This window comes from Mustela lutreola, chromosome 11, assembly GCF_030435805.1.
Source record: "Mustela lutreola isolate mMusLut2 chromosome 11, mMusLut2.pri, whole genome shotgun sequence".
Lineage (NCBI taxonomy): Eukaryota > Metazoa > Chordata > Mammalia > Carnivora > Mustelidae > Mustela > Mustela lutreola.
In genome coordinates this window covers 51,973,823-51,987,009 of record NC_081300.1, presented here as the reverse complement: position 1 = coordinate 51,987,009, position 13,187 = coordinate 51,973,823, and the positions used below count along the sequence as shown (strand labels likewise).

The 13,187-nt window shown below is 35.1% G+C and overlaps 1 protein-coding gene and 1 long non-coding RNA gene across 3 annotated transcripts in view; one reads left to right on the top strand and one right to left on the bottom strand.

Moving 5' to 3' along the window:
- Nucleotides 1–13,187, bottom strand: part of NDC80 (NDC80 kinetochore complex component) — a 49,599-nt gene that overhangs the window by 36,020 nt on the left and 392 nt on the right. The window contains exons 2-7 of one of the 2 annotated variants that reach the window (XM_059140208.1): nt 12,364–12,526; nt 11,849–11,958; nt 10,435–10,512; nt 7,868–7,991; nt 7,617–7,789; nt 6,817–6,919 (exon numbers count right to left, since the gene is read on the bottom strand). In XM_059140208.1, coding sequence (XP_058996191.1) covers nt 6,817–6,919; nt 7,617–7,789; nt 7,868–7,991; nt 10,435–10,512; nt 11,849–11,949 — 579 coding nt within the window. In that variant the 5' untranslated portion in view covers nt 11,950–11,958; nt 12,364–12,526. The remainder of the gene's footprint in view (nt 1–6,816; nt 6,920–7,616; nt 7,790–7,867; nt 7,992–10,434; nt 10,513–11,848; nt 11,959–12,363; nt 12,527–13,187) is intronic. The other variant, XM_059140206.1, reaches the window with a different exon arrangement.
- Nucleotides 3,715–12,183, top strand: LOC131811559 (uncharacterized). Its single transcript, XR_009345983.1, has 3 exons — nt 3,715–3,811; nt 5,159–5,268; nt 11,816–12,183. It is a non-coding gene; the product is annotated as an uncharacterized LOC131811559 (long non-coding RNA).

Below are 13,187 nucleotides of genomic sequence, written 5' to 3'. Positions count from 1 at the left end.
CAAAACAGATGTTTATAATAGTAAGCCAAAAGGAAAATGGCTAAGGGTTTTTAAGGCAAAGAAATTCCATTTTGGAACACCTATTTTTATAAATTGTTTTAAAAATACAACCTTCCAAACATGAAAAAAATCACTAGAAAATGTAAATAAAATTGCTATGAAATGTAAACTTATAAATGTGTATCTAGTATAATGCACAGTAAGGTTCTAAGAGAAGTATCATGCATTAGGAATGAAAAAGGAATGTGGTTTCTACTAAAAATATTTCATTAATTTTTCTTATCCCAGAACTTACATATCAGATTCCTAAGTTCTTAGCCCAGAGTTGCTTGCCATATCTACTTCTATCCTATTCCAAAGACACTCATATAAGACTTTTTGTACATCTAAGGTGAAGGCAGGCAAACTCTATTAACTCATCTTTTACAACTTCTTCCCTTGACAAGGCCTCAGTAATCAGATTTTTAAAAATTTATTTATTTTTAAAGATTTTATTTATTCATTTGAGAGAGATAGAGACGGAGAAAGAGAGAGAGCACAAGTAGGGGGAGAGGCAGAGGGAGAAGCAGACTCCCGCTGAGCTGGTAGCCCAACATGGGGCTTGATCCCAGGATACCTTCAGGCTTGATCATGACCTGAGCGAAGGCAGATGCTTAACCATCTGAGCCACCCAGGTACCCCACAGTGAGATTTAACTAAGTCTGAAAGACATGTAGGGCAGAGCCCAAGATGAAGAACAGAATCTTCTACCTTGTTATCAGGGTAGATAAGTGTTTCTGTTGATTTGTCAAAGGTCCATGTGAAAATTCTTGATTCTCCATTAAGTTAAAAAAAGACCCTTATTGAGGGACAAACAACTCACCAGGAGCTATATAAAACATTACTACCAGAATTAAAAGTTCTTCCAAACTAAGAGATTTGGTTGAAACAGTTTCAACCTGAAACTGTATAGAGGTAACAGAAATGTGGACTTGAGTAATATTTTTTCAGTAAAAGGTAATTATTTTCCAGTATACCACTTCTCTATATAGTGAAATATAAGAGAGGAGAAAAGAACTCAGAAAGCCTGAGCCTGCCCCTCTGCCCAAGTAGGGGAGTTAATCCATAGCTCCACCCACTGCTCAGTGTAGCTCTTAGCTCGACCTGATCAGAAAGCCTGTCTAGACTCCTGAAATGCTTCTCAGCTCAGAAATACCTGAGCTAAGAGCCTGGAAGGCAGAAGTGATCATCCACTGAGCAAAGCTAGGGACCTCATTTGGACAATAAACTTGGGCATGGGTTGGTTTAAGTCAAGACCACAAAGAGCAACTAGAGCCTGTTCTCCTGCTCTGCTCAGGCAGGAGAACTAATTCATAACCTTACCCATGGCTAGTATAGCTTCTGGCTCTGTTCAAGCTGGAAACCTAGCTGGAGCATCTGGAAAACTGCCTGGCTCAGGAGCTGGTAAAGAGAGCTTGGTTGGGGCTTTGACCACCTGCAGAGGAAAGTCAGCAACTCCGTCTGGCCAGAGTCTGGAGCACAGGTTTGCCTCATTAGCTTCCCAAGAAGAATCTTGCCAGCCTTGGGTCTGTTCTCTTCCTCTACTCTGTTAGGGAAACTGATCCATAGCCCTGTCCACTGCTAAACACAACCTCCAGCCCTGTTAACCAGAAAAACTTACAAGAGCTCATGGAATCTCAATAGCCTCCCCTCTAGCCCCAGTTACAGCAATTGAGTGGAGAACCTGCTCAGTGGCTCTGTTTCTGCAGACCCAAGACAACAGCCCTGTTATTCAGGGAGCTAAGCATGCAATTCTCTCTGATTTGATTCCCAAAAAGCTTTGCTGGCTGAGGCTTGATCTGAAACCCCAGTAGGAAAGGGAAGATAATTTATGGTGCTATCCAAAACTGAATACAGTCTCCAGCGCCACCTGACCAGAAAACCTAACCAGAGCACCTGGGAATATGGCAGGGAACAGAGCCAGCAGTCTTTTCGTACTGTAGAGTAGCACTTCCCCTTCTCTCCTAACTTCACAGCTTGGGCAGTGACCTTTCCCCAAAATAGACCCTGATATAAGCCCCACCTAACCAAGCACATTATACATCTAGATACATCTAAAAACCCAATGTGAGCTGACTGGTAAAGAACTGTCTCTAAAAGAGAACCTGTCAAATGTGAAGAAGAGACCACTTACTCAAATGTGCAGGTATCATCATAAGGAATCAAGGATCATAAAAAATAAGGTAAACATGACATTACCAAAGGAAACCTAATAAAGCTCCAATAACTAACCCTACAGAAATGGAGATCTATGAACTAATTCAGAATAATCCTCTCAAAAATATTTACTAAGGTATAAGAACACACAGCCAACTAAACAAAATTAGAAAAACAATGTATGAACAAAACAAGAAGTTCAACGAAGAAACAGACACTAGTAAAAAAAAAAACCAAATGAGAGCTGTAAAAAAAAAGGCTGATCTAAAGAATTAAACAGAGAGCTTCAAAAGCAAAGTCAAGGGGCACTTGGATGGCTCAGTGGGTTAAAGCCTCTGCCTTCGGCTCGGGTCATGATCCCAGGGTCCTGGGATAGAGCCCCACATTGGGCTCTCTGCTCAGGAGGGAGCCTGCTTCCCCCCTACCTCTCTCTGCCTGCCTCTCGGCCTGCTTGTGATCTCTCCCTCTGTCAAATAAATAAAAATCTTAAAACAAAAACAAAAACAAAAACAAAGTCAACCACGCAGAAGAAGGAATCAGTGGGCTAGAGGACAGGACATTTGAAATTATCCAGTCACATAAACAGAAAGAAAAAAGAATGAAAAAGAGAAAAAAGTATATGGGACTTATGGATCATCATCAAATGATATAGTATCTGCATTATGGGAATCTCAAAAGGAGAAGAGAAAGAGAAGGGCATAGAAAGTATAAAGCAACAAAGACTTTAAACAATAAGAGATGAAAGTATAAAGTATAAAAATAAAGTATAAAGCAATAAGAGACTTAAAGCAGTAAGAGATGAAAACTTCCCAAATGTAGAAAGAAAAATGGACATCCAGATCCATGAAGCACACAAGACCCCAAACAGGGCTATGTTGAGACTATTATAATTAAATTGTCAAAAATCAAGACAAAGAATTTTGAAAGCAGAAAGAGAAAAGAGAGAAGTTACAGACAAGAAAACCCCCATAAGGCTATTGGTGTAATTCTCAATAGAACTTTTTAGGGTAGGAGAGAAAGGGATGGCATATTCAAAATATTGAAAGGAAAAAAACTGTCAACCTAAAATACGGCCTTTAAGAAATGAAGGAGAGATATAGACATTCCAACATAAAAGCCGAGGGAGTTCACCACCACAAGACCTGCCTTACAAGGAAGGTTACAGGGAAGTTCTTTGAGTAGAAGCATAAAGATGCTACTTAACACTGTAAAAACATATGAAGGTAGTGTAAAACTCATTGATAATGATAAACGTATCATAAACTTTTTTTTTAAAGTCTTCTTTTCTAATGTGGTGGTGTATAATTCACTTATGACTCTAGTTTAATAGTTAAAAAATAAAAGTATTAAAAAGAACCATAAATGCAATAACCTGTTATTGGAAACACAATATAAAAAGGTATGTAAACTGTAACATCAATAAGCTAAAATGTAAAAGGGGAAGTGGAAGTGTAGAGTTTATGAATGTTATTGAAGCTATCGGTTTAAAATAGAATTTTTTTTTTTTTAATTAGGTTCTACACGCAGCATGGAGCCCAGTGTGAGGCTTGAACTCATGACCTGAGATCAAGACCTGACATCAAGAGTTGGACACTTAACCAACTGAACTATCCAGGTGCCCTGAATGTTATAGTTTTAAAGATATTTTATCTAAGCCTTATGATAATCACAAGGGAAAAACATGAAGTAGATACACAAACAAATGATAGTCAAAGTATGCTGATACCAAAGATCATCACATTTCAAAAGAAGATAGTAGAATAAGGACCAAGCAGAACAAAAGATTTACAAAACAGAAAACTATGAACAAAATGGCAATAAATCCTTACCTATGGATAATTACTTTAAGTGCAAATGGATTAAGCTTTCCATCCAAAAGACACAGAATTACTAAATGGACAAAAATAAGATCCAAAAATAGGCTGCCTACAAGAAGCTCACTTTAATTTTAGAGATACAGACTGAGAGTGAAGGGATGAAAAAATGTATCAGACAAAACAGACTTTAAACTAAAAATGGTAGAAAGAGACAACAAAGGTCATTACATAATGATAAAAGAGTCAGTCCATCAGAAGATAAAATATTTATGCAACCAACATGGGAACACCTAAATATATAAAGCAAATACTAATAGAACTAAAAGAAATAACAGCAATACAATAATAGTTGGAAGACTTTAATACTACACTCTTAACAATAGGGAGATCATCCACACAGAGAATAAGTAAGTTGCAATTTGAACAACACTATAGACCAAATGGACTCAACAAACATACACAAAACATATCCAACAACAGCAAAATATACATTCTTCTCATGAGTACAAGGAACATTTTCTAGGAAAGAACATTTATGACTTATATTAAGTCATAAAACAAGTCAGTATAATTCAAGTCTTAGTATAATTCAAGAAGAAATCATACCAAGTATCTTCTCTAACCAAAATGGTATGAAACTATAAATGAACAATAGGAGGAAAACTGAAAAAGTCACAGGAACATGAAAGTTAAATATCACTCTCCTGAACAACCAATGTAGCAAACCAGAAATTAAAGGGGAAATGAAAAAGTATCTTGAGATCAAAATGGAATCACAACATACCAAGCTGTAGTTAAACCAGTTTAAAGAGGGAAGTTTACAGCTACAAATGCATACATCAAGGAAACAGATCCCAAATAAAGAAACCTAACTCTACACCTCAAGCAACTAGAAAGAGAAAACCAAAATAAGTCCAAAGTTAGCAGAAGGAAGGAAACAATAAAGATTATTTAACTACAATGAAGTTATAAAAATAGGAGGGAAAAAAGTGGAAGAAATTTTTTTTTTTTTTAATATCAGAGACTAAAGGAGGCCATCCTAAGTCTGGCTAAATTTCTAGGACTCTGTTAAGTGGGAAAGATAATTAGAACAAGAAACACATGATGTCTCACTGATTCTTACAATCTCTCATTGATTCTTCTAGTGTTCAGTTCTACCACCTCAAGCAAACCAATATAGCAAGGAGGAAATTTCTACTATATAATAGATTTGGAGGCATCTCCAGAGGTCCCTTTCCAACAGAAGCCAAAGCAGGTACTCCATGAGGTCTTGCATCACTGTGGAAATGCTATCTCCTAACCACTTAAGAATAACATAAGCTGCTTAGTGAAACAAGGGTAAAGCGTTCCATTGACAAGAGGAGTATTTGGTAGTGGGAAAAGAGAGGTAGTTATCCAACGTCCATGGATATCACTGAGGAGAAACAGATTGAATGCACAGACATCATACATAAAGTTCAATAAAATGTGAGGTGTATTAATGGACTATGTCATTGGATTTCTACTCTTATCTTGACAATGGTGGTGCTGAAAGTACTGAGATGTCTTCTGGGTCAAAATCCAACCACCCAGTGCCTGCCTGTATTTTGTCAAGGGATTTCAATTGCCAAGAGAATGTCAGGAGGACGGTGTTAGTTTTAGGGATTTTAGGACTAAGGACAGGAAACTCAAACTATAAAAGGAAGAAAAAAAAACTATAAAAGGAAGAGACTAAACTAGACTAGATAACAATTTGTATTTCTCAATAGTGAAAATACAGCACATAAGTCAAAAGGGAAAAAAAATCTGTACCATATCCATACGAGCTAACTACTCCAATCTGACTGTTTTTGATGTTCAAAATGGTGTTCCTATAAATCATTAAGAAAATAGAAAAATGGCAAAAGACACAAATAGGCAGTTGTAATAAGTGTGAAATATGTTCAAGTTGAGAAGAAAAATTGCAAATATGAAAAAAATCACATTTTCACTCATTCGTTTAAAATATTGATAAATATAAGCAAAGGTTTTATAAAGGTTATAAATAAAGGTTTGATAAAGGTTTATAAAGGTTATAATTATAAAGGTTAAAATTAATAAAAGCAAAAAAATATATATACATAAAATATGGCAAAAAAGTCCACAAGAAATAGTAATGACAAACCATATAAAAAGACAATTCCTTTTATAACATATATATGTTTAAGCTATTTTTTTCACCTTTCAAATGGTAAAGATTTTAAAAGAATGATGTAGATGCCATGGGGAAAGGCATATGCTCACATTGTTGAGGAGCTTTTAACTGGTGCAAGTTTTCTGCAGAGAAATTTGTCAATATACATCAAAAGTTGAAAGAAAAAAACCTACATACTTTGCATAGCAAAATTGTATCTTTAAAACTACAGCCAAGGAAATGTTTTAAATTGTTGTCTCTGAGTCATGGGATTATGGGTATATCACTTTCTATGTATTTCTGTATTTTCCAAAATTTTTTTCAATGAATATGAATTTTAATTAATAAAGGGGAAAAAACCCAAAGTAATGTTATGTATATAATGGGGGAAATAATTTCCTACTTTTTTTTTTTTTTAACCTTTAAAACCTCATGAAAACAAATAATTTCCTTGCCAGTGTGGTAATCCCTTACTCTCACCTCTAGAAGCATTTATTAAGAGTCTGAAGTACTTAAAAGCAAATGTGCTTTGGAAAATGAAAACAGTTGCAAACTTTGAGATAACTGGCAAAAGACATAGAGAAATAACACTATCATAAGGAAAAAAAAAAATCTTTCCTACATAAAAAATTAAAATGAAAAACCAAATACCTTGATGCAGTCTATCAGCCAAACCAAGGCTGCCACAATGTGTGGCCATGTATGAGGGGCACCCACTGTATACATGGAGCTTTTGGATAATGCAAAAGGATACCTATGAAAAATTAGAAAAAAAAAATAGAGGCCAACAATGTTAATTTTGTGAAAATAAGGCTAAATTTGTCAAGAAGTTACATTAGAAATATTCCACATATATACCCACAGTCTTGACTTATTTAGAAGATATTTATTAAGGTTTCATCCTTGGTCGTCTTATTTTGAAATGAGATTTCAGAATCTCATTGGTTTCTTCTCTGCAGATTATTTCATGCATGTATACCTAATACTGTAGAACTTGATTTATAACCAGTATGCTGGCCTTCTCTCCTAAAAGATTTTTTGTTCTCTCAAATTCAATGTACTCCAAATAAGCTACATGTGTATACTCTTCATCTTCAAATCCATTCCTTCCCATGTTTACTCTACACAGCAATTCTCGACTTTACCCACCCCATTTTCTCCAGCCCGCCTATCCTGTCTTTTTTGCTTCTATAAAATCTGTGGTATCCAGCCCATCCTATCTATTCCTCGTCATCTCAGTATTTGGAAGGCCTTATGAACTCTCTTCTACAGTTTTGCAATAACCTTCAAACAGTGGTTTTTCTTGCCTTTTAAATTTATCCTAAGATATACTGCTCACAGTGATCTTAAATACAGGATTTTTCTAACTCAGAATCTTTACAAATTAATTGACTCTGATTCTTCTTTGTGTTTCAACAATCTCTCTAGGCTAATAAATATAACATACAAACCCAAGATCTTTAAAGATTCTTGGAACCTCTTCTTCAAACTTTGTGTCAGGAAGTTCATATGAAGGGCACAGGAAGCCATAAAGAAAAGTGAAGATCTTTAGGAAGTCTTTAACAGAAGGAGCTTGTAGAGATTTCATGGATACGCTATATGCATAACCATTTTCTGTAAGAAACTACAAAAATTTTTATGAAACATCAAACACTTTATAATAGAAAAATTATTGGGAAATACTTAAGAGAATATAAAATACCTCACAGAGTTGTCGAATACACTGCTGAATGAATGCTTTGTCATTAAGTGGTCGTGGGTCCTTGATTTTTTCAGAACTGGAAAATATACCAAATTGACTATTCCGGGATCCATGTCCACTAGTTCTGGAAACATAAAGAGCCAGTCAAAAGTATTTCTGGCAGTGGTCAAGTCTAAATTATTTCAGGTGATCTTGTATTTTCCTAGCAGCAACAACATCAAAGTTCAATTCTTTTATTCAAAACAGAGAAAAAGGGCAAATCATGATAAGTATAAAATGAGATGGGAAGAAAAATGCACTGTGGTACTTTGCATTCCTAACACCATCACCTAAGAATGTGCATTTTGAGTCCGCTAGATCTTCTGTAAAACCATTCTCCAAGTTTATTCAGTAACCCAAGTCCTTTCGCCATCCTTTTACGATTGCTCCTTCACTCTTAACCCCTTCATTTGACATCATTTCTTGTGGGAAAATTGCTTTTGAGATGTTAAAATAAGTGGTGTATGCTTTTTCTCTTGAATATTTTTGTGTCATGCAATACTATGTATCTGATTGTTATTTACCATAAATTTACATGGTGCAACTTTTTAGTCATTAACGGATGCAACATATATGTTCCATTCTAAGCCTTCCCCACAAAACAAAACTTTATATTTTTATAATGGTTCCTTTTGCCTAACTTTGTAGCCTGATTTGGCTAACAACTGTAGCTTATTAAATACCCTTAGAATAATAATTTTCTTTATTGAACATATGCCACAAAACTGAGATGCAATGAACATTGGTGTAATATTTGAACTCTTTTCATCAGAGATCTATTTCTCCCTGCAGGTTTGCTTACTGCTTTCAACTTCTCTCCTGCCAAAGCTCTAAAAGTTCTTTAGCTTGGGCCCTCTCATTCCACAGCCCAGATTAGCTATTTTTTCCCCTGAGAATTTGCTAATTTGAGAACCACTTTTCTACATACTGTTATTACTTATTTTTTTTTCTTTTTACCAAAAGGAGTACATGTATAGACTCAGCTGTTACTCTACACAAAACTGCACTATTAGACATCTTTTTAAGTTAAAAGAGAATATCCTAACCGATCAAAATACTGTATCATTCAATTTATAGCTTAAGAGCACAAGGCCTAGAACCAGAGTTTGTGGATTCAAATTCTTTCTCTTGTTTCTAGTTGTATGACCCTAAATAAATTACTTAATCTCTCTGTGCTTCAATTTTCTTCTCTGTAAAATGGATACAATAACAGTGCCTATTCACAGGGCAGTTCTGAGGATTGATTAAAAGAGTAAGTACAGACAAAATACTTAAAACAATGTCTGGCTCAGAAAATGTTAGATTTTTATAATAATTACCATTATCTCTGAGGTTCACCACTGAGGGAAAAGTTACAATACAAAAATGTCTTAAGATTCTTCATCAGCAGGAATGAATACCAGAAAAAGCTTAATTTGTTTTAAAGGCAAAGACTTTTGTAATGTAACAAACATTTCATCTCTGAATAATTTCAAAACAACTGAACAGGTTTGCCTTAAAACAGTTATATTTGGTTTTGGTGAGATAAAAGAACAGATTATTTTTTCAGTTTTGGGGTTTATCATTTCTTAAAAAATTGATCAATTTTATTGAGTTGTAATTTGCTTAGAGTAAAATGTATTTGTTTAAAGTGTCCAGTATGATGAGGTTTGACAACATATACACACATGTAATCTCTGCCACAATGAAGATATGAATATATTGAACATTTTCATCACAGCAAAAGTTTTTTTACTCTTTAACAATCAAGATTTGCCCTACCTTCAGCATAGGCAACCACTGATCTACACTAACCAGTGGTTCTCAAAGTGTGATCTCGGAGATCTGAGAAGTCAAAGCTATTTTCATACTGAAAAACTAAAATAGTACTTGCCCCTTTCATTCTCATTTTCTCATGAGTGTACTCTGGAGTTTTTCAGAGGTTGGCTATTATGATGTATGATATTTTAACAATGTGGAAGCTGATATGAGAAGCTAGCGATCTTCTATTTAGCCAGACATTAAAGAGATTTGCAAAGATGTAAAACAACATCACTTTTCTTACTGAAATAGTTTTGTATTTGGAAAAAATATATATACTTATGATATTTTTGTTAACATGTAAGGGGTTATTATTATTTTACATTCAATGAATGCATAATTAAAAACTTTTCAGTTTTAATATCTAATATGATTAATATCCATGAATAGAGCCCATAAAATAAAAAGCTCTTTGGGATCTTAATATTTAAGAGTATAAAAAAGCCTGGGCCTAAAATGTTGAACTAGATGATGGTTCCCCCAAATTTAAAAATGCTATGATTCCATACTATCTGAAAGCTAGGTATAGAATTTTTAATCTCTTCACTTATAACATGAAATAGTGGTCTGAATGTGCTGATAGATCTATTAGCACTATCTAAAACAGATATAACCATTTCATCATTTAAAACGGAAAAAAGCTAGCTTATAATTTTCTTTTGTAAGAGATCATGCCATCCAATTTCTTTTAGAATCCCTTCATTAAAACTAATAAAAAATATCATTACCTTTTACCAAACACAGAGACTTTTCTTTCAGATGTGGGTTTGTTTATATTCAACTTTCCAAAGGTTGGTTTCTCTTTGCTTTAACAAAATGAAAAAGACAAACTTTAAAAAATAAATATAAAAAAATTAGTTTAAGAAATTTTTGGAAATACGTTGGAACTAGCACCTCTTTTCTGTTACGTATAAAAATAATTCAGAATCATTAAAGAAATATATTTTTTAAGATTTTATTTATTTGACAGAGAGACATAGCAAAAGAGAGAACACAAACAGGGGGAGTAGCAGAGGGAGAAGCAGGCTTCCCACAGAGCAAGGAGCCCAATGTGGGGCTCGATCCTGGGATCATGACCTGAGATGAAGGCAGACACTTAATGACTGAGCCACCCAGGGGCCCAGAATCATGAAAATTTTTAGTAGCAATCATAGCTGTTAAAAATGGTATAGGCTAATAACATGCACAAGTACTAATGCTAAAATGTTAAGAAGAAAGTAGAAAAAAACATTATCTATATTCTCATTTCAATCATTTTAACGTATGTACATTTATGGATAACCTTAAAGAAAAGAATTTAAAAATGGGTATCTTCAATCATATAGGATGATAGCTACATTTAACATTTTTCTTGTAAGGCCTATTGTATCAGAATGCAGCTACACCTAAGAACATACATTATGTAAATAACAAACCCAAAACATTACCAGTGACAGCTGTTTAGTTTTCAATATAATTCCAGGCATAAATCTTTAAGTGTACGTAATGTGTAATAATACAAAAAATTTCTGATTTCAGAAGTTAAAGATACAAATAATTCAAATTTCTAAAAGTAGCTGAGGCTTATACAATGTAAACCTAAGTAATTTAAGTAGAGTTAGCAAGTAACTTGTATCTTGGTATCACAGGGTTGATAAAGCCCTCAGTGGCTTACAAACAGCCTTCTTTTAATTAGAACAAACTTAAAGAGAAAAACTTGTTTATGATAGTATAATTATATACCATTTTCCAGTGAATACTAAGAAAACAGTTTGGAGAGGTGGTTCTGTAGGCTCTTCTAAACCACAGCTTATCATCAAGCAAATAAGTCATAACTCTGGTAAAGTTGGATATACTTCAGTAAATTCAAAGTTCTAGCAATAAGCTTGAATTAAGCAGGTCTAGAATAAAGGAGGAAAATAAGAAAATATGCTGAAAGGGAATTAACAGTCCTTTTTAGGAGTTGCTGGGCAAAGGTTGTAGCTTTGGAAATTTAAGGAACAAATGAGATAAAACACAATTAATAATATGCCAATTTTTAGCTTTCATTAACCCAAATTAGGTACCAATGTGAACAAACAAGATTCATCAGAACATCATAGTAAACTTTTATATTAATCATCTTCACAGATTTTTTTGTCCAAGACAGGCACGAGGACTTACGTTTGAGGGGTATGGAGGCCTTGTTTATTGAGATCCTGAGACCTTAACTCCTGCATGGAGAGTCGGCCAGCACCACCGGTGGAAACTGAACTGCGCTTCATGCTTACCACCTGCTTTCATGAATGAATTCAGTATTAAAAAATCTTTCCAGATACAGATGCTTCAGTAAACACCAGCTGTTATCTTCATCCCCAAACAGAAAGCAACCGAGCATTGTTTCTTCAAGGTAATCTTTCCCTGGACCCTCTTGTTCATATAACGTGAAGCCCTCATTTGCAGGGAATGTGTATTTAACTTCTTTTAAAAATATTCAACACACACGAATATTTACTAACTGCCTACCATGTACACCCGAGTGTGCAAGGCAACTGAAATGACACAATGATAAATAAGGTTTAATTCCTGCCTTGACACATCCATGGTAATTAAGGCCCTGAAGCCTAACCCAGATCACCTTATTGCTGTTGGCTGCGTCTTTTCACTGGGAAAGTCAGAGGCTACCTGACAAGAACTACCTCAAGATGTTTCCTTGGGGCGCCTGGGTGGCTCAGTAGGTTAAAGCCTCTGCCTTCGGCTCAGGTCATGATCTCAGGGTCCTGGGATCGAGCCCCACATCGGGCTCTCTGCTCAGCGGGGAGCCTGCTTCCTCCTGCCTCTCAGTCTACTTGTGATCTCTGTCTGTCAAATAAAAAAAATAAAATCTTAAAAAAAAAAAAAAAAAGATGTTTCCTTTACTTTGGTCTTAGAGAATACAGCTGTTGTTTTCTTTTCCTAATGTCCATCTCTCTTGCTCTGTCTTTAATCCACTGTTTCCTATTTATATTTAATTAGTGCCCCTCTTACTTCAATCTCCCTTCCAACAAGGATCAATTATCTGGTCCACAAAATGGTCTTCTTATTTCTCAGAAAATTAACATTTCTTTCATCTCTACTGAAGCAGTTGTCTCCTAGAATTCTCATGATTGCAAATCTTTTGGTCCTACCTCATCTCTGTGGCATTAGACACTATACACCTAGATTTCTCAGGTCCTGTCTTGATTTCCAGCCCTGTGGACATCTGTGGGTTTCCTGTCACTTCTCTAGGCTCTCCTTTGTTTTTTAAACTGATCACATTCTTTCCATCTTGTTCTGCCACCTATTTCTTTCACATCTTTATACGTTTCTGCTATGCTTTCAAATTTCCCACTCACCTACATGTACATTCCAAATCTTCACTTAAAATGTAATTTAAGATTAAGATTTCCCTACACACCCACTAGGACGTTACACTAGGATCTCAAACGCAACACCTCAAACAGTTCTTCATCTTGGTCCCTCCTCTCCCTGCTCCCATCAGTTC